Source organism: Tympanuchus pallidicinctus, unplaced genomic scaffold (assembly GCF_026119805.1).
Source record: "Tympanuchus pallidicinctus isolate F22 unplaced genomic scaffold, pur_lepc_1.0 scaffold15, whole genome shotgun sequence".
In the NCBI taxonomy this organism is placed as follows: Eukaryota; Metazoa; Chordata; class Aves; order Galliformes; family Phasianidae; genus Tympanuchus; species Tympanuchus pallidicinctus.
The window spans coordinates 289343-315892 of NW_026294669.1; the positions used below are offsets into that span (position 1 = coordinate 289343).

The 26550-nt window shown below is 38.2% G+C and overlaps 1 protein-coding gene across 14 annotated transcripts in view; it reads left to right on the top strand.

Annotated features, from left to right (window-relative positions):
* Positions 1–26550, top strand: part of BAZ2B (bromodomain adjacent to zinc finger domain 2B) — a 102024-nt gene that overhangs the window by 40562 nt on the left and 34912 nt on the right. For 8 of the 14 annotated variants that reach the window (XM_052675917.1, XM_052675926.1, XM_052675919.1 and 5 more), the window contains exons 3-12: positions 9637–9792; positions 12473–12634; positions 13699–13892; positions 15387–15593; positions 16290–16688; positions 18711–19320; positions 20541–20837; positions 22733–22793; positions 23306–23414; positions 23682–23783. In XM_052675917.1, coding sequence (XP_052531877.1) covers positions 9639–9792; positions 12473–12634; positions 13699–13892; positions 15387–15593; positions 16290–16688; positions 18711–19320; positions 20541–20837; positions 22733–22793; positions 23306–23414; positions 23682–23783 — 2295 coding nt within the window. In that variant the 5' untranslated portion in view covers positions 9637–9638. The remainder of the gene's footprint in view (positions 1–9636; positions 9793–12472; positions 12635–13698; positions 13893–15386; positions 15594–16289; positions 16689–18710; positions 19321–20540; positions 20838–22732; positions 22794–23305; positions 23415–23681; positions 23784–26550) is intronic. The other 6 variants (XM_052675925.1, XM_052675927.1, XM_052675929.1 and 3 more) reach the window with 3 other exon arrangements.

Sequence of the window (26550 nt, forward strand, 5' to 3'; positions counted from 1 at the left end):
AGTCTCTTCCTGAAAACCTTCAGTTTGACTAAGTAAGGTTAACAATGAGTTTACCGTATCAAAGATAAAAGCTTAAGGTAAGAATATTAGTCTCCGTGATGCTTTTTTAAGGAGCTGACACCAGTATCAGCTGTTATACAACTCTGAAATAAGCATGATCTCAGTCAAATCTCTTTGAGCTTGAGTCTTAACATTCTTCAGTATATTCCATTGAAATACTAAATTGGAAAACTGTGCATACAGTAAGATGAATCACGTTGTTATGGAATGATGTTTTGGTGCTTAGGACAACGGGATTCTTAAGATGGACTTCACTTTCTTTAGCTGGTGAAATGCTCGGTACTTTAATAAATGCAATATACAAACTAAGGGAACACTTGAGAAGAAGGCATTGGTGCAGGACAATTAAAATGTACTGAGGTAATTAATTTGGATATATCTTTTATGCCCTTCCAGAATGTATTCTATATATCAACTTTGTGGGGTCAGAATCTAGTAGAGAACGTATGAAATGCCAGTGAATTTTGAATATTTTACGTCTAGTTCTGGGTGATGAGCCAGCATGAAGGAGGTTTTTGGACTCTGTAGGAACAGGAAGAATGGATGGCAGTTTCTTGGCTTTTCGTTAGAGTGCCTTTTACATGCATTGAAGCAAATCTGTTTTTATTAGAATTTTTTTAGAGATATGATTAATAATGGTATAATGTGGCTGTCTGTTCCTGAATGGTTGCTCTGTAGTAGTTACTGTGGTTATTCCAATTCCAAGATACTGTTTTAGCACTGAAAATGCTAGATGAAGTGTCTGTGTGTTTGGTATATAATCAGAATGGAATGAAATAAAATGAAGCAAAATCACAAGTAACAGAGCAATGTATGCAACCCGAGTATAGAGGAGGTAGAACAAAGAGCAGGTTTCTTACCAGCCCTTCCCCTTAGGAAAGGTAGCCCGTTCCTGGCCTTTTCCTTTGGTAGGACTATGTCCAGAGTAAGAATGCAGATTACTTAGCATCAGCTGTTGGCTTGGAAAGATTGGTTTGTCTGGTTTTCTTGGTGGTGAGTGAGATACTAATTGAAATGAGATTATCTGGCTCTTGCTGCTTCTGGATGGTTTTTCAGATGCGGAGTGCAGTTTCATCTGATGTTACGCTGTGCATTAATGGGACCCAGGAACGATCTTTGTGCAGTAGCATGTATGGGATAAAATGGTACAGGGGCTTTTGAATGCAGCCAGAATCTCTTAGGGACACAACTCAGGCTACTTTTCATGTGTGATCGTGTGAGGGGCTCTTCACAGTAAGAGGTTTTGAGGCTTTCAGCACAGGACAGGTGGGGGAAGGAAAGGTATCTTCCTACCTTTTGTAGCTTGCTTGGGGATGATTTTTATTAACTTGTTTTCTTCAGGAAGATGATGATTTAAAACCTGTGGCATCACACTCCAGAAAACTATTTCTGAAAGTAATCAACTATCCTTATTGTCCTGTTATTTGTTTTAGTCACCTATGCAGCTAGTGTCAAAGGATTCCACCTAAAATTATCAGAAGGAAAAGACAGAACAATATGGTATGTGAACCTTTTAGAAATTAGTTTGTTAAGTGCTCTACAGAGATGAGTGCAAGAAGTTCCAGCTCTCCAAAGTCATTACTGCAGACTGTGTTTATAGGTGATACTGGAATTTAGGTCTCCTTTTTATATTCATAAATATTTACTATTTTTAGGATGTGTTGTGACGTAATATGTAGTTCTTACAGTAATTTTGATGTCTTGGGTATGATGCAAAAGACAGTTCTCTGGCTTTATTGGCATTCACTGAAGGTTTCATAGAAATTCTGTTCTCTCAGGCAGTTGATAAGCAAGGTTCATGGCTTAACTCTTTTTGCTTTATCACAGGATGAACGATGACAGTTTATATCACAATCTGTTTTAAAGTAGAACCTGCTATAATGACGCAGTTCTAAAGTTATAGATGGCATCAAATGTCGTCTTGGTTAGATCATTACTTTCAGATAAGAGTTTTGAGATGATTCTTGTAGTCTGTGGAGGTACCATTAGCTTTTTAAAATCCCTTTGACAGGAGTCATAGTTTTCGTGAAGGAATACATGCCTCTGCAAGAAGCTCTTGATGTTTCTTAAACGAAAGAAGTAGAATTCCCTTAATGTCCATAGAATGAATCTCCTTAGGCACTGTTAGGGGTACCAGTAAAAGAGGAACTTTACTTGCTCTTATTGTACTTAGTTTGGTTTGTTTTTTTTTTTTTAAATCAATATGTGTCTGTGTAGCTACAATGTGCTATATGTAAACAATATATTTTAAACCTTCTTGAAAGACAGTGTCTGTTCTGTTGGACTTCACAATGCAATGTTGGTGACGTGCAGCTTTCTGTTGTCGGGTGCTAATGCATACTTAAGACGTAGTTGGATTTCTTTTACCATATGTTTCAGCATCCTATTAGGACTCTTCTGTAAACATGGAGCTGAAGTGAGGACCAGTATTTTAGTGACCTGTAAAATTCCAGAGAACAATGATTGCTTATTCATCATTCTTGCTGACTAATAGAGGTAGTGGTGGTTGTTCTGTACGTGTAGTTTCTGTATTAGAGCTGGAATTCAGAAAGTAACTCCAGACTTTGTTTGGCTGTTTCCAGTGATGCGTTTTGTCTCTCTCTTCTGCATTGCTGTCTCAAAGTAATACAGCTGTTCCACAGTAAATGTGGTGGTAGGGGTTTTTTTTGTTGTTTTCTTTGTTATGAGTTAATGTGGATTAAAATAATTTTAGAAAAAACTATCTTCTATGAGGCAGTATTTGAGCATGCAGAACAACTGTACATGCAAGGCTCAAATTTATAGTGGCTGTTTTCTAATTTGCAGAGTTCTGGAAGGGGTAATTCCCTGGTTGAGGCTGTAAGTCGATGTGTGAGTTTGGATTTCTGTGCTTCCTTCAGAAGCACTGCATATATAGTTCAACAAGACTGCTTTTTTTTTTTTTTTTTTTTTCTTTTTCAAGTGCATGACAGTAGCAAAGCAGACAAAGCAAAATGCTGATATTTTGATTTAGTTTTGGGAATGAATTATGTTCTTGTGTTGTATTAGGAAATTGTGGCTGTACTAATTAGATCTGTGACAAGCAGGATTCACTAATGTCCTGCTTTGGGTATTGCCTTGTTTGCAGAGATCACTGTTGGTAATGTATCAGCCTGTTTGGGAGGTGGTTATGGCAAAGTAGCTCCTTCACTGGTACAAGTTACTCTTCAGCAGCAGAGCTGGCAATTTGTTGTCTTTCCAATAATGTTTTCTGTGGGTTTTTGTTTTTTTTTTCTGATTTTGTTCCTTTGTTAGCTTGTGAAAAATGACTGTGATGCATTTATAACATCGTGATTAGAGACTTCTTGGTTCTTGTGTTTCTGGTTTAGTTTCCTCAGACATGTCACACTCTGTACGCCCTAGCTGTTACTTAATGCTGAGTTGGATAATTACTTTTTAGTTTTGTGTATTTCCTCTAGTATGTAAATGATCTTCTATTTTGCTTCCTGCTATCCTTGTGCTCTTACTTTGGGTCACTTTGGCAGTTTCACTCGTGTCCACCTGCTGCACAATAAATTCGTTATTTGCTGCATAAATGAGCTCCATCTCCTGTTGGCTGGCTGAAGCTGCCCAGGTGCCGTGTGGCTTTTCTTTCACGAGTCTCAGAATGGATTTCTGTGTGCAATTTCTGCATAGTTTTTTGGAGAGGACTGGTTTTGCTTTGAGTTTTCATAGTAGCGGTTTTTGTTTGTTCGAAAAGAGTTGTTGAACTTAATGTTTTGGAAGGTTCTCGGTACAGGGAAGTGTGATTGATTTTTTAGCAGAGGAAAAACAGTGTTGGGCAGCTAAAAGTTGTCATTAAGTTATTCTTCTTCTAAAATTATATTCAGCTAGTTGATTTTGATAATTCATGCGTGTTATTTGTATATGTGTTTTGAGATCAGTGATTCAGTGCTGATTGGAACGAATAGGATTCGTTTCCTTGTTTCAGTTGTTCCAGGTGTGATTCAGCAGCTTTTGTTCCCTACGTGCGCATACGTTTAATGTAAAAGAAAAAGCTTTATTTTCTTTGGTTCGGCTTAGGAAAGAAGCCAGCAAGGTACAGAGCGAATAGTGATCTAACATTGTGGAAAGCACTTCTGTCACGGGTCAGAGCTGGTTTTACATTTGGGTGCCGCGTCGACTCTCGTAATCCAAGTACTACGGGACACCTGTGGTTAACGCCGCGTAGCGCAGCCCGGCGGCTGGCGGCGGTGCGAGCCTGGGTGCCATTGCTGGTCGGAGCGCTCCACCTGCCTTTCAGTTTGTTTACCAGGAAATCTAGATGTGTAAACTGCAGGAAGTACTGTTTGACCCTCTCTGACAGTATCTCATTACAATAATTGCTAATCTCTGAGTAAGACAGCCATGTTTTGTGTGTAGCACAGAGGGAGGTTGTGGTAGGTTTGAGATGCTTCCTCAAACACAGCTGTGGAAACGCTTGCTTGAATTTTGTTTTCAGAGCAGTTTTTGACAACAGACATCTGCCGACCTTTGGGCTCAGCAAAGCTGGAGCACAACAGCTCGTGTGCTTTCTTCCTTCTCGACCGAGAGGAAAAAATACTACGGCTTGTTTTGGAGCCTTGTCACTGCTCTGTAGCGACAGGATAATGGCTACTTCCTGACTAAACTGCTCTCCACAGTAAGCCGTTAATGTTCTGTGTCTATTCTCCTGTAATGCCAGGAATTCAGTGCTTTTGTGTGCTCCCAGACCAAGTTAATAGTTTGAAGTGTTTATAGATTGAGAGAGAAATATATGGTGTGTTAAGTATCAAAATTTTGTTGCCTTTTCTCCCCCCACCCCCCTCAAGACAGACCTCTGCTGCTTTCTTGTAACGCCTATTTGGGAGCAGCTATGAGAAAATAAACCTGATTTGCATGAGTTTTTTTTAATAAAGCATGAAAATGTATTTAAATATTGAACAAGCAACAAGCATTAACTTCATGAAAAATTCTATTGATTGCTCACTGGACAAACTCGGTGACCAAAAGCGCACGGTATCATATATGTTCGTAATTTATTTTACCATAGAGAGTACCTTTCTGTGTCTAACGTAAACCTAGTTACAAATAAAACCATCTCTTTTTTCACCTTTTCTTAAATGTATAAGATGTTGTTTCTCTGTTTACTAGAAATAAGGACTGTTTTTCTTCAATACGTTTCTCTGTGGTGAGTACTGTGTGAGTGGAGAGCTGTGTGTACAGGTCCAGTTTTATTTTGCTCTAGAGTATTAATATGAGAGACTTCATGTTGTAAAGTGACTTGCTGTTCACTTCTGATCTTACTCAGTTAAATGAGTCCAAAATCATTTTATAGCTGGTTTAAAATGTTAACATGTTAATAGCATCAAATTTGTAGCAGAATAGTTATGTACCATGAGAAACATTCTTGTAGTTCTGTACCAAAACCGCAAATGCACGTTCTTTTTTAAACAATGTTTGGAAAGGTGCTAAGTCAAATTCTGCAGTTCCAATCTATGTTTGTATTAAAATGATACTGTGTGTTTGATATGAAGGATTTCTTGTCCATCAGAGCATGCTGTATGTGCTGCTCCCTCACTGCCCAGCTGGTTTCCTTCACCCTTGACAGTTTTTCCCAGTGTCTTAGAATTCTGATGTGAAAACGTCTTGCTTGTTCTTACTAATCTTGCCATGCTTGGTCACTGTAGAGGCTTGTGAACTCAGAGCTTGGTGTCTCACAACTGAAATTATTGGCTCCGAGCTTCGTGTCTGCTTCCTTAACAAAATTGACTTGCTGTGGAACTGGAGGGGCATTCCTGATGACTTCTGGAGCTGTTTTTGATGATTTGCTTCTCCATGCAGGTTGGCTCAGTGAAGCACTTGGGGCACCTTGGGTCCCAGGATACAGCTGCTTCTGCTGTGTGTGTACAGCAGCCGTCAGCCTTGTGCACCTCTTGTGCCATCTCCTTGAGGTGAATGCTGTGGGCAGCAATCAGAGTTGCCTTTGGCTTCCTTCTTCCTGCTTCAAAAGAAGTGCAGGCTTGTTTGTTAGTCACATGTGACTACCATGTCCCAGATTGCTCTTAGAGTGCCTTTTCATTTTAAAGGAACAGTTAATGAGAGTACTTCATATCAGTTCACATTCAGGTCCTTGCCAAGCTTTGCTAAGAAAACAATGCCTCATGCAGCTAAAATGATGTCCTGCGTTTTAACTAGAACGCTTTGAATGGAGGAGAAGTGAATGTTTAATATGTGCCTTTCTTCGACCCCTGAAATCTGAGTTCATATTCTCAGAGGTGATTTTGATTTTTGTAGAGGCCAGTAGGGATGTTTTACTGTCTTCTTTCTATACTGTGTGTAGAGACAGAAATGCAGTCCGTCAGGTTTTCTGTTTCTAATCGCATCCTTTAAGTGTGTAAATAACATTGAAACACCAGATTGGCATCTGCATGATTTGTAAGAATAGTACTGTGAGTGGGTGATGAGGATGGTCTGCTGACAAGGTAATAGCTTCTGAGGCTTCTCTTCAGGCTTGGTTTTATTTATTAAGAGCCCATTATTATTTCTTCTGGTTAGTTTCTTCAAGTAAACTTGAGTGGACTTATTTTTGCTTAAATGTTCACATTTATTTTGAGATCTTAATGTCTTAAATCTGGAAGAAACAATGAACAAATAACATCAACAACAAAGACATTTTGGAAATGAAGGTGGAGTCCAATGGTGAAGTGAGTTTAAACGGTGTAGCACAGAGTACTTCCTTCTAAAACTGGTTCCTGAAGAACTATGTGTGTGTGGGTCAACATGAAAATGTGGATACCACTTCTCTGTCTTATCCTGGCTGCTTCATTTATGAGGAAGGACTTGAATTAACATTCTTGTCTTTCCTGTTTCTTTGAGTACATGATGTGTTTTGTAGTGTGTGTAGGTTTAGGACTGCAGTGCAAAGTTATCCCGTCCTAGGTGTCCTCATTCTCTAAAAGTTGTGTAATGAACTGTCCATGATGTATGAGTAGATTATTTAGGCTTCTGTGATGTTCACGTACTCAAGTTACATATCTGGGTTTGCAGTTCAAAACATTATTTATTCTCAAAAGTAGTGAGTTGTTGGGACCTCTTTCCTTTGTCTTATGCGTTTGGATTGGCGTTCCTCCGCCCAGAAGCACAGTAATACCAGGTGAACAAAATGTGTTGATCGTAGTGAGTTGTCTGGGAAGTTTTTCTGTAGGTATGTTAGAACAGATGCATTGGGTTTGACCACATTAATGCTCATTGATGTGTTCTGTCATTCCTCAGAGGTAGTGAGCAAGGTTCACTTACAGAAAACACTGGTTGGTTTTACACAAGCAGGAGTTTTAACTGTCTTGAATTTTAACAGTGCAAAGATGAACCTGTGTTAGCGTTTGACATGGAAAATTCATCAGGGCATTTCCTTTGCGATTTTTTCCTTAAGCTTTATTGTCTCTCTTGTAATTGCAGCTGAGTCTGAGTTTGAGCTGACTTAGTAGTATGCCTTTTGAAGTGGAGGAGTACGGTACCGTGGCCCAGAGACAGAGCATTGTGCAACAGAGCTAACTGTAACTAAATTTTTGGGTAATAAAAGGCAGAAACGTTGCGCTGTGGGTAAAGTGAGTTCGTGTGTAAGAGTGGTAAGAAGAATATAACCAGATTAAACGACAAGATTTTTGCAATGGAGTGACTGTGAATGTATGAAGTACCACAATAAACTCCCAAGCAATTGTCAACGAGCTTCTGAATAATTCTGGAGATTTTCTAATCTCTAAATTTGTTGTGATGATTATGTAATTTAACAAAAGCTATGTGCAGTTTTGTTTTCCATTGTTGCTGTTACTACAGGATGATGAATAAAAATCATCAGCTTTAAAGAAAAAGATAAAGGGGAAAAAGGAAAAGTAGATGCTGGGTTTCACTTAAAAGAACTTTATTGACAGAAAGAGTGTGTTATGTTTTGGGAATTTTCCTTAATCTGAGGTAAGATTTAATGGATATTTTGCTTCAAACACTGAATACCTATTTGGGTAATGTTTTATTCAAGACCTGCAATTTAAAAAAAATAAATATCATGAAGAATACTGAAATAGATTGGAAAATTATATATTTTGTCACGTGTTACTAAAAATCCTCAAATACTGTACCTTATTTATTAATTCTTTAATAAAAAATGCCATTACACAATACTAAAGGAAGTTCAGGTTTAGCGTGTTGTACATAAACCGCTGAATGTATTTTAACCTTCAGACTGCATAGGTTGCTTTTCTGTCTTGTGCTGCTGATTTAGTTCTAATGTGCAGCTGCTTAGAGAGCTCACTTGAATACAAACCAACTGGATGTGTGTGGATTTTTATTTATTTTATTGCAGGTGATCTAGGATTTCTATAATCATTAGAAGAGAGTCAAATTTATGAAACAGAAAATATCACGTGTAACAAGCAGTGTTCCCCAGGGGGAGTCAGTGCTGGGTCTGGTCTCATTCAGCATCTTTATCAGCGACATGGATGAAGGGATAGAGTCCACCCTCAGCAAGTTTGCTGATGATACAAAGCTGGGAGGAGTGGAGGACACACCGTAAGACTATCTTGCCATTCAATAGAATCCGAACAGGCTGGAGAGTTGGGCAGGGAGGAACCTGACCAGGTTTAGCGAGAGCAAGTATGGAGTCTTGCACCTGGGGAGAATAACTGCATGCAACAGTACAGGATCGGGGATGACCTACTGGAGAGGAGCTCTGTGGAGGAGGACTCGGGGGTTCTGGTAGACGACAGGTTGGTCGTGAGCCATCAGTGTGTTGTGGTGGCCAGTGAGGCCACTGGGATCCTAGGGTGCATTAAAAAGAGCATAGCTAAGAGGTTGGGGGAGGGCTCACGGGGCTGCCCTCAGTCCAGTCTTTGTCAGCCTGTCTGTGTGTTTGAGATTGCACTGACATGGAGGACCTTGCATGTGGCTTTGTTGAACTTAATGATGTTTTCACAGCAGGGAGCAGGGAGTTCACAGGATGTGAACACGCTACAATAGGATGCTGGTCACAGGGTCCAGACAAAGTAAAGGAATTGTTCAGGCCTCGGTTTCTTCTGGTGGTAGTCTGGTCAGAGGAGCAGAAGATGTGGGTTGTTTCGAGCCTGGAGGGAAGCTACAGCATGAGAAGAGGGATCTAGCCAGGAGGCACGGGCACAGCAGTGCTGGATGGCAGCAGGTGCCCAGCAGGCCAGCTCAGGTGCGGGCTGACGGTGCAGGTCTAAGTCTACATGGAATTTCTGGACAAACTGTGGAGTGGCTGGCCAGGGCAATTAGGACTTGCTCATGCTCCCAAGGCTCTGGCAAGGCTTCTCATGGGCATTGGAGACAGCAATTAATGTTTCAGACTTTACTGTGCAGCATTCAGATTCAAATGTGTTGCTGCTCTCAACAGCAGTGCGTAATTTCCTTACTGCTGCAGTTATGCTGGGTTCCTGTGATGACTGTGGTACCACAGTATCACGTAGATTTCACCTGAAGGTCTCGCAGGAAACTGTCTGAGCACAGCTCCTGAGACACGGTCAACAGAGGCACTTGTCTGCTTGTGATTTCCTGCTGTAGAATTTAGCCCTTTTTCTCTTTTTTTAGATATGGAGTCTGGAGAGCGGTTAACGTCATCATCAGTCTCCTCAAGTGCAGCTGCTTCATCTCCAGTGTCTTCTACACCTTCTGTAGCTTCTGCGGTGTCCAAGAGTGGCCTTACCACTGGAGCTGCGTCGCTGAGTTCCACAATCAACACGGGTGGTAAGAATAACTCGATTACATATTGCTATGTGATTTTAGTGGTTGTTAACTCTTGTGATGAAGTTACTGCTACAAGGTCAAATATAAGATCTCACATATTTTTTGTTATTATTTTGAGGAGGGAAATTTGTATTTTATGTATTTTGTACATTGTATATACATAGTACATTCAAAGTGATTTAAAATCAGCTCTTTTAAGCATGAAAGAACTCTTCAATTTGCAAAGGTATGGGAATCATTTTACAAACTGGTCTAGCAGACTCAGCGCCACTTTCAGATTGTAGATTCACCAATCAGTTTCTTGAGAATGCGCAGTGTTCTCAGCGTTCAAGCTTAGCTGTTTAGCGTTCTGTATTGGCTTAGCTGGTTTGTGTTCTTTGCCACTAGCAGGTAGCTTTCTCAGTCTGTTTTCAATTCTTTATTATTATTATTATTTTTAAACTTTTGTACAAAATTGGTTCACAACCAACTTCTTATCTTGTTATTTATGGAGAAAGGTTAAAGGTGGAGTCCTTGCAGTTACATTCACAGATGTTATCTGTGTACTTCTTTCTGCAAGAGCATACTCAGAGTTTGCAGAGTGTATTAAAATGATACGTTTTCTTTTAATCATTTTGAGTATTTTTATTAGATTGCCAGTGCTTTGATCTTCATTTAAAATAACAGATCTGGTTTTTAACCAGCTGTAAGAGTAGACGATTGTTACTTGTGTATATATAAACCATTGTCCAGCTTTTTCCATCACTTCAAGTTTCCCACTATGACAGGTTCATCAGCACTGTGAAATTAGGCATACAACTGGGAAGATTGAGAGTCATGTTGCTGAGTTATGCAGGAGACAAACTTCGGTAGCACTGCAATGATTAAAACGCGACGGAGAGAAGTGGGAAGCACACTAATTTCTGCCATTCTAAGCAATTCTCTAGACCCGCTGCAGACCACTGCAGTCTAAGCTGGAATGCCCTCTGCATGGTTAGAATATCTTTATATTTCTGCAGATTGGTGCTTTATAGTTTTAGGCACTAGTTAAATATTTATTTTTACATAACGCATTGTACTATGAAGTTCATTAATATTAGCAAAGGCATTCACAGTTGTAGTTCCATTTTCTAAGAGGTCAGCATTGTTGAAATGGATGTTCTCCTTTACGGTGATGTTTTCAGTCTCTTTCAAGCTGAGCTTGAAAGTTTGACCTATTTAAAGTAAAGAATGTTATGGAGTGCAGTTTAAAGTTTCACTATGTGGAGCTTGTCAACAGTAGGTTAGTAACTTGAAAAACTAACACTAAAAAAAATAAAATGCTAGAATTATAAAATTGCTAGACAGTCTAACATTTCGTAAGATGGTATCATTGCAATCCAGTTTATTGTTACAAGCAAACAATGGTTTGTTTCTATTCGTCTTCACTTTATTTCACCCATATTTCAAAATCGATGGCCTCTGCCTTAGGGACAAATCAGGTATCGGCGTAAGGTAGCAGACAGTACTGATTGTGTATTTTTATTTTTTCTTCCAGCTTCTGTGTGTTGCCTCTTGTTCTATTGTTGCTTGCCACCAAAAAGAGTCTGAGCCCACGTTTTCCCTAGTCCGCTTTTTACTACTGGCATACTTTAAAAGCCTCTCTTATTATCCTTGATCTTTTTTGCCAGACTTAATTCCAAGTGGACCTTAACCTTGTACTTTGCATCCCTACAGGCCCTGACAACATTCTTATCTTCTTCCCCAGCAGATAGGCCCCTTTTCCACTGTTACTGGATCTTTTTGTTCCCTTTGTATTTATCTGTGAGCTGGTTGCTCATGTATGCAGGTCTCCTGCCACCTTTCCCTGATTTATATAAATGTTAGGATTCTCACAGCTTTTAAGAATTCAACTGTTGTGTGATGTTTTCAGGTTCTCTGTTTTTCTTCTTTCAGAATACTAGACATCTATTTACCTATCAGACATCTGTGCCATCTGCCAGACTAGTCTTTGTTGGAAAGTGTCCTCCAGCTTTACTTTCTGCTTAATCATGTGTGCTGTTCCTTTTTTGTCTTAACATTTTTGAAAGTTTAAAGATTTGTGTTGAGTGCGGAAGTATAAAAACTCAAAATTAATGTTAGAGTTGATGCTCTTATCACATTTAGCCTGTTTTCCTCACAGAGCGCTTAAAGTTGCAAGGGACTGCTGGAGGTTACCTAGGCCATCGCACCTCATCACACTCTGGCTAAAAGATTTCCTCCTCAAACCTGACCTAGATCTCCCCTCTTTAGTTTAAAGCTGTTTCCCCTTGTCCTGTTGCTAACAGACAGTGTAAAATGTTGGTCTCCATCTCGTTTATCAGCTCCATTTAAAAACTGAAGGGATATATGTAAGTTCGTATAAGTAAAACTGTATTGAAATCTTTACCTCAGTAGCTTGAAGGGTTTATAGCCAGAAATGCCACAAGAAATTCATGTTATGAAACATGTTTGGTGATGTCTTAAGTGTTACATATGAGTATACATACATATATACATACACATATATATATATATATATATCTATATAGTCTATTATGTATATATATATATATTTTTTTTTTTAACTCCCTACCAGAATTTACTAGATCTGCTCTAAATTCTGCGTCAGAACATTCTTGCAGAAATACTTGTGTGTTATTGGTAAAGCTGAAGTTTGTTTTTTGTTTGCTCTGTGGTACAGAATGGTGGCGAACAGTGGACTCTCACTCCCGCTCTGGGGCAGCTTTCTTCCCACCACTCTTGGGCATCTCACCGCTCTTTGCACCTCCTGCCCAGAACCATGATTCTACTCCATTCCACCCCAGAACTACAGGAAAAAATACTCGTGGCAGTTTAGAAAAAGGTAATGAGTAAAATTATTGGCTAAATAATTGCATGCTTGCACAATGTAGAATTTGAGCCTTGGTTCTCATTGCCCATTCCTAAAAAGTTCTCTATGAATTTGTTGTGCGGTGAAGCGTGAAACATGAAATTCTGGGATTTCAATTACAAAATTCTCTTTCTAATTGTATTTTTACACCTCTTCTTTTGTCTGGGATGAACAGTAGAGAATATATTCCTTTTAATATTTATAGAGTAAATAAATAATTTATTTTTTATATGTTTTGGAGTCTGTTCTGCAACGGAGGGAAGGGACAAAGCTATGATCTCAGTAAAGAACGGTTGAGTTAAACTTTTTTTTTTTTTTCTTTTCAATTTTACATCGTTTGAACATGTTTATAATCCTTTGTTTGAAGTACAAACAAGACTTTTTTTTCAGTAATTTTGGTAGTTTTTTTAGGACCTGATCTGTATTTCAAAATCATTCTGATAGTAGTCCGAGGATTGCAGAGTTCTTGGGGCTGGGGGTATTTTCTTAGAAAACACACTTTTTGACAAATAAATAAGCAAACTTGAAAGCAAGTGTTCTCTTTAGGAGCATTCCTGCAACTTCTACTCCCTACTGCCCCCTCATTTTTTACATTTCAGAGCTCCAGAATTCTGGGGGCTTGCTGAAGTTCTTTGAAGCTGATTGATTGTTCAGAATCTGAAGCAGACTGTTCTGCAAAATATTTGCTGGAATGTAGTGTGTTTTGTTTTTATATCTCTTTTTGGAGAATCTTCTTATTCTGCCCCTAACTGAACTCTAGGTTTGTGTAGACTTCACATTTTTTTGTCTCTACAGCATTACATTTATTTGCACTTCACATGATGAGTGCTCTGTGTTTTGTGGTTTAAAATAAATCTGTGGGCAATTCAGACTGATTCTTGGATGGTGCATCTTTGAGTTTATGACAGAAATTGACTTTGAGTAGTCTCTTCCTAAGGGAGTATGGAAACTAGGTTATTGTGACTGGAACATCTCACCAAAAACGGCTGCTATTTTAGATTTTTAAAGTATCACTGTGTAAAATCTGTCATCTTTAGGTATAAATGGATCACTGAATGGGAACAGTACCACTGCAGCATCAGCTATCAGCACATCTGTACTATCCACTAGTATTGCAACATCTGCAGGACAAGTGAAAGCTATAACCTCAGGAGCAGGAGGCCGCAAGTACAACCAGGAGCCAAGCAAAGTTCAGCTTTTGGACACCAGAGCTGACAAAATCAAAGATAAGGTAAATATATGTAAACAATTCATGATTCAACTGAAAGAAAAAAAAAAAAAAAAGAGATGGTGAATTTTCTGTTTTGTGCACACAGACATATGTTTACCCTAATAGAAAAATACTTAGGAATTTTCATCTTTGGGAGCATGATGTCCACCCTTGTGAAGTGTTATTTTTGAGGAATTTTTGTGCTTGCTTTTTGCAAAACTTAAGTTTTGTTTGTGAACAATTTACACTAGTTTTACTGCATAATAACTGTATCTGATATCAGAAGTTTATTTACATTAACCAATTATAAAATGGAAGTATGTTTTAACACAACCAATCTATAGCTATTAGCATGTAAACATATGTAATATATGAATATATATTCAAGAATAATATTTATTGAAATCATAGAATCACAGAATGGCTCAGCCTGCCTTGGGCTGACTGGCTGCCACTGGCTCAGGCTGCCCAGGGCCCTATGCAGCCTGGCCTTGGACGTGTCCAGGGATGGAGCACCTGCATTTCTCTGGGCAGGCTGTGCTAGGGCCTCGCTGCCCAGGGAAAAGATTTCCATCTCATATCTGATCTAAAAATCCCCTATTTAGTTTAAAGCCATTCCCCCTTGTCCTGTCATTATCACACCATGCACCCTCCTGTTGCTCACCCTCCTGTTTGTAAACAGTACTGGCAGGCAACAGGGAGTCTCTTCTCTGACTGAACACATGCAGCCTCCTCACCCTATACACATAAGAGAAGTGATTATTTAACTCTGTAATTGTATTTCGTCTAGTTTGAAACAAAATTTCAGGAGCTAAATTAAATCTTCAGGCTTTAAAAAAGCTTTTTTGGAATTCTCTTTCTATTTATCAGAAGCAAAGTCAAAGAAGTTGACTTTTTTTACTGAATTCAAATGCAAAAAAAAAGGGCAGCCATCTGATATTGAAGACATTAAAAGTCTCATTGTATTAATAGAACTACTTACACAGAGAACCAAGCATTCCTGAAGTAATTTGGCCTTCTTGAAGACCAAATTATGAAAGAAGTTGAAATGTAGCAAGTACTGTGAAATTACAAATAATATAATTTCAATGAATGTGTCTCTGAAATGTGTTGATGAATTCAGTGTGTTGGCATTATTTCTGTGTTCTTTTGCAAGAAAGCTTTTGGTTTGTGAAATTTTTGGATGCAGTGAATTTTGTAGATTTCTATACCTGAATTCCAGACCAGTTTTCTCAGCTCTAATTCGGTACATTGCTTTGAAATGTTGTGATGCTTAACTGATCTGCAGGTCGTGTGCTCCAAAAACTGTTGTGGCAAAACCTAGTGACCTATGTTTCATTTTCATCACATTGAGAAAAACTTCTTCCTCTTTAGCTCCTGGCAAAGAGTGCCTAAACAGTTATACTGAGGGATTTCAGGCTCCTTTGCTATAGAATCTTACTGGTTTTGTTTTAAAATAAGATAATATATGAAATTAAAGCTGACCCATTAACAAAGAGGTCATCTTCCTGATAGAAACCCAGAAAAAAAACGGTGGAAAGCTCCAGTAACAGTGACAGTGACTCAGGCTCCTCGTCAGACACATCAAGTGAAGGCATAAGCAGCAGTGATTCTGATGACCTAGAGGAGGATGAAGAAGAGGAGGAGGACCAGAGTGCTGAAGAGAGTGAAGATGATGAATCTGATTCTGAAAATGAAGCACATCACGAAAACAAGAACAAGGTATGACATCTCATTCTGCAGCTTGCAGTCTTGTCATTGGAAGCCGTTTGTGGAAAAGAATCATCTAGTGTTTGTACCAGAGAGTAATTATCTATCTGCATATTAATGAACGTTAGGAATGCTGGTTTTTGCTTGGTTTATCAATTTTTTTGTTTTATTTTTGTTTTTTTCCCCTCCCATTTTTGTGTAAGTGTGGGTTTTTTGCTAGTGAGGCGCTAGAAGCTTTATTTGGTTATCAAGTATGAAATATATATTAAAAAAAAAAGCAACCAACAATGAACTACAGCAACAAAACTCACAACCAACAACACCAACAAGTTAGGTGCTGTGCACTGATACTGAGTTGAAAGTGTGCCTTCTCAAGATATTGCACCTTGGCAGGTGCTTTTTCAGTGTAAAATGATGACTTTTCCTGATAACAAATAGAAGAACAGGATTGGAATGCTGGGTAACTTATTTACTGTCAGATTACTTGTTAAAAGCAATCGCGTTTTAGTACTTCTTTACTGACTATTTTCTTCACATGCTGAGATTATCTTGGAGAGAAAAAGCCCTAATTATGTCACAGGATTTAGTTTTAAATTAGTATTATTCATTCTCTGCCAAGAAGTATAATTACTCCTTTAGGATGGATGATTTTTTTTTCATCATCTTTAAGTAATCTAACATGAATGTTCGTAAATGCATCTTTTGCAGGTGCTAATGCATAGTGGTGTAAAAGATATGAAAACTGATGGGCAAAAAGCCCACGAAAAGTCCCAAGAAAAAAGAACACACCAGCAGATACCTCTTGTGTCTGATTCCCAGACTCATTCATCATTCCAGTCCCAGCAGAAGCAGCCTCAGGTTTTGTCACAGCAACTTCCGTTTATTTTCCAAAGCTCTCAGGCGAAGGAGGAATCTGTGAACAAACACACAAGTGTAATACAGTCTACAGGATTGGTTCCCAATGTGAAACCTTTGTCGTTGATACATCAAGCCAAAAAGGAAGCCTATTTAAAAATCTTAGTTCCTCCCCCTGACCTACTCAAAGCAGGGAATAAGAATACCTCTGAAGAATCCATCCCTTTGATCAGCGATGTACGATCAAAACGAGTGAGTGAAAAATCTCTGTTCTTGCAGTTTGTAACCTGTGCTGCCTGCTTAACGAAACTTACTGCCACATTATCAAACTCTACTTAAATCTGATTTTTAATTATAATTTACAGTGGTCTCCAATCATTTCTTGCTAATTCAGGATCTTTTATTTGGAGTTCACCTGAGTAATTTTTGTAATTTATAAGATCTTTAATACAGTAAGCCCAGTAATACCTGGAAACAAAAGGATATCTTGAAGATGGCATAGGCTTTTGCATGGCGGCTTATGAAGGTTATAATCTTCTCTCTTCCTTCCTATGCTGATGAAGAAAGGGATTTTGTTGTGCGTCTCTTAAATAAATGTGAGCAGCTAAATTATGTATCAAAATGAGAAGAGCACTCCTGGGAAATTGAATGGGATGGGCGTTTCTGACTTTTCTTCCCAAAGTTTTAGTCAAAATGCTGGTTTAATATTTTCCATGTCTGGTGTACAAGCATTGTAAATTTCATTTTCCATTGTTTGTTCCTTGCAGATGGAAGGATGTTCGTGGATTAACTATTAAAACTCAGTATAACCTTTGCAGTAAAATTCCTTTTTACTGAACAGGACCCTACAGTATGCTTATACATATCTATGCTAACAGTTTTGTTGTTTACAAAGCTTTGTTTTGATTTCGTACTTTGTTTTTCAATTTGTGATTACAGTAGAATCATTTTTATTGACTAGCAGTAAGTTTTCATGGTTCCTATTCAGTTTGATTTTAGTGGAGATCAGACAGCAATAAAAATATGTGATTTTAGAAATGTTGAGGCTGTGGTTATGTGTGTGTGTATGTATATGCATACGTGTGTGTATGTATAAGCATTCATCCAGACATTTCGTGTTTTAAAACGCCTTAGAAGTAATGTCAGTGAAAAGTGAAGCCTGATTCACCTATAGAAGCCATGATTTAAAGACCTTAAAGTATTTCAAATGCTGCTGCTTCTAGACCAGAGGTGAATCATTTTGTCCTTCCAAATCCCAGGTGCTTCTCAATGTTTAAATAAGCTGATAATTTAATTGAATTTGTAAATAAATGTAATTATGGAAATATCTGTCTTTTCCATTGGAAGTGGATTCTGGTATCAGATTTAGGTCGAGAGTCTTTAAGTGGTGGTCTGTCACCCATTTAGTGCTTTTATTTCTGTAATTTTCTACTGGAAATAAGCCCTACATAAATATCTGTTTTATAGATTTGTGTTTAGTTTTAAGAAGTTTTTGGTTTTTCCAGAAATGTATTTGATGTAATTCATAAAAATTGATTTAAGATGACCTTGTTAATTCTACTTCTTTAATCAAAGAAAGTGTCTTTGCCTTATTTCTGAAGAATTTGAGACAGATGCCCTCTAAGCTCCACTTGCATGTGTTTCTGAAGCACTAGAGTGTACTATGGGATTTTAAACTTTATGTGAAGAATTTTCAAGTCTTACTTTTCTTTTTCTTCAGGGACGAAAAGTTTGTGTATCACAGCTCTTTTGCGTAGTAATGTTTTTTCTCACAATTTTCTGTGTAAAAGTTTCCTGTGCCAAGAGCCTTCAGTTGGATTTTGGCTAGTGTTGCAGCCATTAGTGTGTTGCATTTACCACGTGCTTTAAAATGGACCATTCAGTAAAGAGATTAAATACATTGAAATGAGTAAAAAGTGGGTTTATCCCTGTGTAGCTACGTAACTGTAGTCTATTTTTTCTGTTTGAAATCATATTTAATTTCTTCATGAAATTTGCCATCCAGAGCAATGCAGAAAAAGGTTCCTTGCATAATTTAAATCAGCTTCATCTTGATTTCAGTTTGTCTTTACACTGAAAGCTACTGGAGAGACACAAAAAACTTGCAGCTACTCATCTCTTGTTCTGTAGCTAGCACTTCTGTTCTATTAAAAAGAGCTTTTCTGGAAGCAGATATGTGATTTAATAGAGTTCGTTTGGCTGAAAAAAAAAACAAAAAAAAACCAAAAAAACCCCCCACCAACTCAGATTTTATTCCTCTTCTTATTTCTTTAGGAACAATATAAACAGACATTCCCAGCAGCACAGCTAAAGAAACAGGAATCATCTAAGAGCCTGAAGAAGGTTATTGCATCTTTGTCAAGCTCAAAACCAACATCCAGTTCACCAGCTCATCAAAAACTCACATCTTTGGAAAACAACCATTCTAATCCATTCCTGACAAATGCACTTTTAGGTAATCACCAACCCAATGGAGTTATTCAGAGCGTCATCCAGGAAGTTCCTCTTGCACTTACTACAAAACAGAAGTCCCAAACCAAGATCAATGAAAGTGTAGCCATTGCTAGCAGTACCCCCTTTTCTTTGCCAGTGAACTTGAGTGCATGTGGGAAAAAAACAACTGGTAACCGGTCACTTGTTGTGCCCTCTACCTCTCCTATGTTACCTGGTTCAGGAAAGGATAAACCAGTCAGCAATAATGCAGTAAATGCAGTAAAAACACAACACCGCCTTCCATCTGCAAAACTGGTGGTGGAGCAGTTCAGAGGGGTAGACTCAGATGCCCCCAGCAGTAAAGAATCTGACGACTCAAATGATGATGATGACGACGATGAAGATGAAGATGAGGATGATGAAGATGATGATTCTGATGATAGCCAATCAGGTGGTTTAAACTTTTTAATAGGAAAAGCAGAAACTTATTTTTATGTATTGAAAACGTATTTATTTCCCACAGTATTTTTTCAATAGCAAAAGGCAATGTTGAGGTGGCGTGGCCCACCCAGTGTCTTACAGATAGCATGGAAAGTAGTGCATGCCTCCCAGTCCTTCCTTATGTCACATCCAAAATCATGTTTTGGGTATTCTAGTACTTGGTTACATGGCAAGCATACTTTCAGCTGTCCTGGTAGATAGGGTTCAAGGCCTTTCTGGCAAGGCTGTCAAAGAACTAATATCCAGACAAATCACCCAACCTGCAATTCACGTACTGTTTCCATGGCAGGGTGCACAGGAGAGGGTTGGAGAGGGTAGGCTGGTTGACGGTTCTGTCAGGCAGAGCCCATCTGCTGAGCCACCTTCCTCAGCCACAGAGGCGCTAAGCAAAATTGCCTTCAAATTTTTAAAACTGGTAAGAAAAGCGTATTTCTAGGCTTTATTCAGGAGCACAGTAGAGAATGAGCTTAGAGAATTGTACCAGGACAGTTGTAAAGGCTGCATTATTCATGGGTAACTTTCTGATTTGTTTTTGAAAACTCAAGTGATTCAGAAAGGCATGACTTGTTCTGAAGAGTTCATTATATTCCCAGCCACTCCCTTCCCATGGGTGCCCACATCCCTTGTGTCCTGCTCTGCCTTTGCTATTCTCTTCTAATCTTTTATCCACACACCTTCTGTTGTCCTCAGAACTGTTGCCTCTTTTCTGTTCCTTATCCCATCTGTCCTTTACCCTATCTCTTAACTTTGCCTTACCTCCATTTTTCACGCCTCATTCTGCACCTGGTTCCACCATTTGCTTCCTCCTCTTTGATCCTTATTTTACAGGATTTCACAGCTTGTATAGTTGCCCTTCTCACAGCAGGGCACGGTACCAGGCTCACAGGGCAATCTAGCTGTAGTCTGTCCTGTGGTAAACAGTCTCTTAAAACGTTTCTGTTTCTGTCTCTCTTCTCCTCCTGAGGAACAACAGTGCATTGTAACACAGAACTAGTTTATACTGTCATAATTTTAGGCATTTTGAAGTTCAGGTAAAAGGAATGTTATAAAGAGTCAGAAAGCCTTCGTGTTTTAATAAGACCAAAGGCTTTACAAGTGTTAAACCTTTAAGTGTGTTTGCTTTTAATTAACTGGCCTTAATCTGTCTTTTGCTGTAATTTTTCTTAATAGAGTCTGAAAGTAATTCTGAGTCGGATACAGATGGGTCTGAAGATGAAGATGATGAGGATGATAAGGATCAAGATGAATCAGATACAGACACTGAGGGTGAAAAAACTCCACTGAAACTGAAGAAAACTGGTTCCTCCATGAAGAGCTCTTCCATTGGACCTGCAGCTCATTCCACTCCACTGAATCTCCAAGTAGCAAAGACCCCAAGCTCTGCACCATCTGCCTTATGTCCTGAGACCCAGCCTGCAGTTTTTCTTGGGACAACACCATCCACTCTTACACCAGGTTCACACTGTGGTATCTGAATGTCTTTTTATATAATACAGTGTAACACCTAAGTGACATGTGTTGTTAAGGTACTTACGAAAAGTATTTTTAACACTAATATGAGGTGATCTTTTCACAAGTGTTTCCAAAAGACGTTAAAATCATTCAGCAGAATTACAGGTACCTAGAAACCTGATGTTACACTCCATCTGGGACATCTTAGTCCATGTCATTTTGTACTTGAGAGAAAGTAAGAAGTAATGGTTGGATTTTATATTTATTACGCTAAAGCTCTTTATTGATTAGTCCTTATTGAACGTATTACTCTGAACCAGTAGTTTATGAGATCGTAGAAAGAACATAGCATAACATTAGTTATTTGATAATCCTGTACTTGGAAAGGTACAACTGCTGCAGAAAAGCCTGCAGTTTTGGTTTTTTTTTTGAAGGTCAGACTTCTCAATTTGCACAGTAACAATTAAATCAATTTGCATATTTACTGCTTTGAATTGGCAACTTGATATTTAATTAACACACAAGCGAAGTAAGTTTTTAATTGCATCCACTCATAGACTGGTCTTTGTAGTTCAATTCTGTGGAACAGAAATAAAATGCCATGACATTAAGTACATTAACTTTAAAGGAATGTGTGCTCGACTTCATGTTTTTTTCCATGAGCAGGCAGGTGAATTACATGATAAAAGATTTCACGTGTATTGAGAATAATCCGCGTTCTTAAAAGTATGAAGTTAATTTTGTTTTTCAGAAACTTGGGTTGATTTATGATGCTTTTAAAAGGCTGGTGGATTTTTGTTAGTTACGGGCATGACAGATGCAGTGTGTTAATTTTGTCTCATTGTGTGAGGTTCAGTACTTTTTTTCCCCACTAAGAACAGCCGTAGCGCTGTTAAAATATTCTTGCATTCATCTTATCTGCCGGTAGTCAGTTGTTGAAGAGGTGCATGGCCTCTTCTCCATATCTGACTTTCATTACACAGCTTTTTCTCAATTCAGTTGTATTTGGATAAGCAACTTTGCTCCCTCTACCATGAAGTAATATGAAGGTCCAGTCAGTTTAAGACTGAAGCAGTGTGTCCAAGCAGTTTGGCATCCAAGCATGGGCAGCTCATCTTCTAGTCACCTCCATTGGAAACCTGTGCTGTTATGTCATAAAATAGTCCTAACTGTGATAGTTTTGAGCAAGTTTGGAAGGTGTGCTTTCTCATGTCTGTTTACACAGGCAAGAGGCATGTCATCTTCTTCAGACAAAAGCTCCAGACAAGCTTTTTGAGAGATGCATTTTTCCAAATCTGTTTGGGTACATAGTTGATAACATACAGTTCTCTGAAAAAAACTGAGGAAAGTACTAAGGTTCAGCACTCTTTAAACCCCACATTTGATTTTCTTTTTCACTTATATTTTTGATTCAAGTCTTTATTAGCACCGAATAAAGCAAAAAGTATTTGAATTCTGGATAGCTGGAATAATTTTTCTACTTTTGGCAGTTGACCACAGTCTCATACAAAGTGCACTTTGAGGACAGAGTCTAGTCATGGATTTTTAAAGTAAGGAATATTTCCTTTTTCATCTTCTGTATTGAAAAAACTGTCTGGTATAGAAATACAGGTGTGCATGGCATTATTATAGTGCATCTCCATATAATACCTGACACAGATAAACAAGGCAAGTGGCTTAGCATGGCATGATTGCTTTTTTGTTTTGTTTTGTTTTAGAAAAAGAAGCTAAAGAAAAACTACTAAAAAAAGTGTTTTCAAAGAGCAATAAGTTGCATTAAGTTTTAGATATATAATATCTAGAATGTAAAAATGATTTAACTTTTCAGGATGCAAGTTTAAAGGTATAGTTTAGGAACATGGTACTTTCTTTTTTGTAAGCTCAGGTGTTGATAAGAGATTCTTTTTTAGGCATTTCAAAGAGACGAAGAGTAACAGATGAACGGGAGTTGCGTGTTCCTTTGGAATATGGGTAGGTTGCATAGATTCTTGGTATTCTGTAAGGGGGAGACGATACCTTCAAAAATCAGCTGGGAAAGAAATGATCTATTTCAGCCCCAGGAATTTTTAAAACAAGAAAAGGGCTTCCAGGACTTAGATTTTCAACTCTCAATGACTGCAGATCTCTTTAGAAGTATGAGCATATTGTATGCATTCACTTGTGCATCAAATTTACTCCTTTGTAAACATGACTTGCCTTTTAGCATTTTTGCCACTGGACATTAGTCCTTTCAGTTCATTCTGTACTCAACCAACTCCTTGAAATATTGTTCTAAAATCTGGATTTTATCAGTAGCTTGATAGAAATGAATTCATGTACAATCAGAATTTTGACAATCAGCATTGTAACAATTTCTCTTTCTTCCAGTTTGATTTTTTGATAATTAGAGTGCAACTTAAGCACTTCAGGTGAAATTCTGGAATTGGCATTATGTATTTCTTAAGAAGTGAATTGTTATGTGCATCCATTTCATGTTATTCCAGCTGGCAAAGAGAAACCCGAATAAGAAACTTTGGTGGTCGTCTTCAGGGAGAAGTAGCATATTTTGCACCTTGTGGAAAGAAGCTGAGACAGTATCCCGAAGTAGTAAAGGTATTAAAGTAAATTCTTTTCTTCACTTCTGTGTTCTTGTGCTACCAAGCATGTTTACAATAAAAGAATGCCATTTTTTCCTCCAGTAAAGATCCTTATTTCAAAATACGTGATGTGAGGAGATGATAATACTTGTCAGCCTGATTGCTGATTCGGTCTGTATATCACCTTGATCAAATATGCAAATCATTACACTCACAGTTAGCTGTACAAAGCTGGGTTGTAATTATTTACAAGCTGAAGTGGAAAAATATGTGATTTTTTCAGTATCTCAGCAGAAATGGAATAATGGATATCTCAAGGGACAATTTCAGCTTCAGTGCAAAAATAGGAGTGGGTGACTTCTATGAAGCCAGAGATGGACCGCAGGTATCTGCTTTTTAAAAAGTAAAGTCTTTGATCCAAGGAACATTAACCTTACTTTGGATGAAGTAGTTTTTGCTACAGTCTGAAGCATTTATTGTTTTTAGATAATTCTTTCTGAAAATTCTACGTATTTCTTAATAATAATAACTGCGAGTTGCTTATGCCTTGATCCCTGGCAGTGTTGAAAACTGCACCTCTCAGTGATTTCAGAAGGAGCTTGCAAGGGTTCAGCATGCCTCATGATGAACTCTGAGCCTGGTTTTGTGTAGTACGAGGGAACTCAGAGTTCCATGTTTTGTCTGAGTCAGTGTTCAGCTATTTCTGACTGAGACTTGTCTTCCTGTTTTGTAGAAACCTAGTATTGATAATTTCTGTGTTTGCTTTACATTACACTGCTTTCATATATTCACCTTCGTAAAATGTCTAAAATACACGTTTAAATGCAAGTGTGTGGTTTATCAGAAAGCACTAGAAACATTAGATCGTTAAGGAAGGGAAATCTGAGTATACTGGTTGTGCTTTAGAGTGCCAGAATTACTATGTGTTGTGTAGAGGAATCACACCAAAATAAATAATGTTAGAATTCTAAGGTAATTAGTACTTTGATCCATGCTTTATTTCTCTACTTTGGTCATGTTGCCTTTTCTTCAGGATGTGTGCAAAAGATTTTGGACTTCACTCAATGAATAGATTTTCTTTTTTAAAATATAAGCATGTTTATATGTTACTACAGCAGTTTGGATAGATAACCACACTGTATTTTTCCCCTGTGCGACTGTGATACCGCATGGAAGTATGTAGTATTTGCATAATAAAAATTTGAAAGCCTAACAGCAACTGGATTCATGGTAAATGTTGGAATATCAGTTCCTTTTTTACCCTGTTAGGTTCTTCGTGTGTTTCCCATATTCCTTCCATAACCTTGTTCCCTTCTTCAGTTATCTTTTTCTTCCCCTCCTTCAATTCATGGGGTAATGTTCAGATCTTGCCCTTCTTTGGTACAGTAAAACTTCAGAAATGAGAAGTGGTGGAAGGACACATTCCTGTAGGTGAGACTGTAGTATGCAGCATTGTACATCTCACTGTAGTTTCTGCTTCTGTAGTTTGTTTACAACAAATGAGGTTGGACTCAATGATCTCTGGAGGTCCCTTCCAAGCCCTACAATTCTGTGATTCTGTGAAATGAGGAGGACGAATCTAAACTGAAATTATGATGCCAGCTACTTGTAAAGTGCCTGTGGCTTTGTTCATTAGTTTGACCAGCAGGCTTTCAGCTTTGTTCTGCTTCCCTCTATAGTTATGCCTTTGAGATAGCCCTATAGTGTTCCTTCTGGCCTCTAGTTATTTTTTCCAGACTGCAGTGCCAGCTAGATGTCTGACTTCCTCTGTCATGATTGCTAGGCCTGAGCAGATGGCCTCACTGCAGTAAGGTATTGCGTAGACCTAAAGGTCAGAAACTAAGTTACTGGTTGGATTGGTTGAAACTAGAAGATTATCGTGGTCCTTTCAACCCAGGCCATTCTGTGATCAGTTTCAACAATAAAGGACAACATTTCAAAATATTATTTAGATTTCTTTCTCTTTGTGCAGTGAAGCTTAGCTTATGTTAAAGACATTGCATCTCTTATATTGGCACTCGTCCTGCTTTTTCTTTTTCTCTCTCCTTTGACATATAGAAAACTCACAGAATCTCAAAATGTATGTTTTTTTGTGATAAAAATGTATTCTGGTTCCAATATATATATATATATATGCACATTTATATATGATCCCAAAACACGGGTAGTTAATTATTGCCTTCTATGGAGAGAGATGTTGTCATAGTGCTCGAAGTTGGTTGCAGAGTGCTTGTCCTCGTCACATGCAACTGGAGGAGCACTTACATGTGGAAAGTCTTTATTTCTTGTTTTTCTGGTTTTGTATTCTTCAAAACACAAAACTGCTGTAGTGACATAGTGGCTAAATGTGGTGTAGCGCATGGCTACTATTGCGGTTGTTTGTGTTTTAATACATGGTTAAACGAGACTATCAACTTGTGCGGTGAGAATTTCACAGCAGTTGAGATATATGAGAATTATTATTCAGGCATGTTTTCTTAAGGGAATATCAAGAGAAGACTCAAAGAAGTGTTTATTTTGTCACATGAAATCTGGGTAATGAGAAACAAAAATGTTGACTTCTGTTTGTGTTCCCTTATCATGAGATTTTCTTTTCCATGACATTTGAGCCACCCAAACACTGAAGCAATTACAAACGGGTTCCAAGTTGTTTTGAGCATTAAACTTGATTAAAAACTGAATTAAGATTATCAACAAGATGTTAGCATGGCAACTGTCAGATGGCCTGTTGAAGTCATTGATGAAAGATGGAAACATGCTTCAGGTTCTGAACTGACATAAATCAGCACACTCATTAGTGAATTAGTGTGCGTTTATTCCAGTTGAAAACTCTCCTTCCTCAGTGCCGTATGAAAGAAGAGAATATTGTGCTGCTACCATGTGCTACTGCGTTCCTCACCACACCCTCAATTGTCACTTTATTTATAAAAGATTTAGGTAATTGAATGATCTTCATCAGCGTGCTGTGATTTCTGTGCTTAAAAATAAAATCGGATATCATTGGAAAATCGGTAATAATTAATCCAGTAAATTTCATTCTGTTTCTCTGTAAGCACAGTGATTTCAATATAAAAGAACAGCCATACTGGTACAGACCAGGAGTTGTGCAGAGCCCTGTGTTCTGTCTCCAGCAGCATCTCTCAGTGAATGCC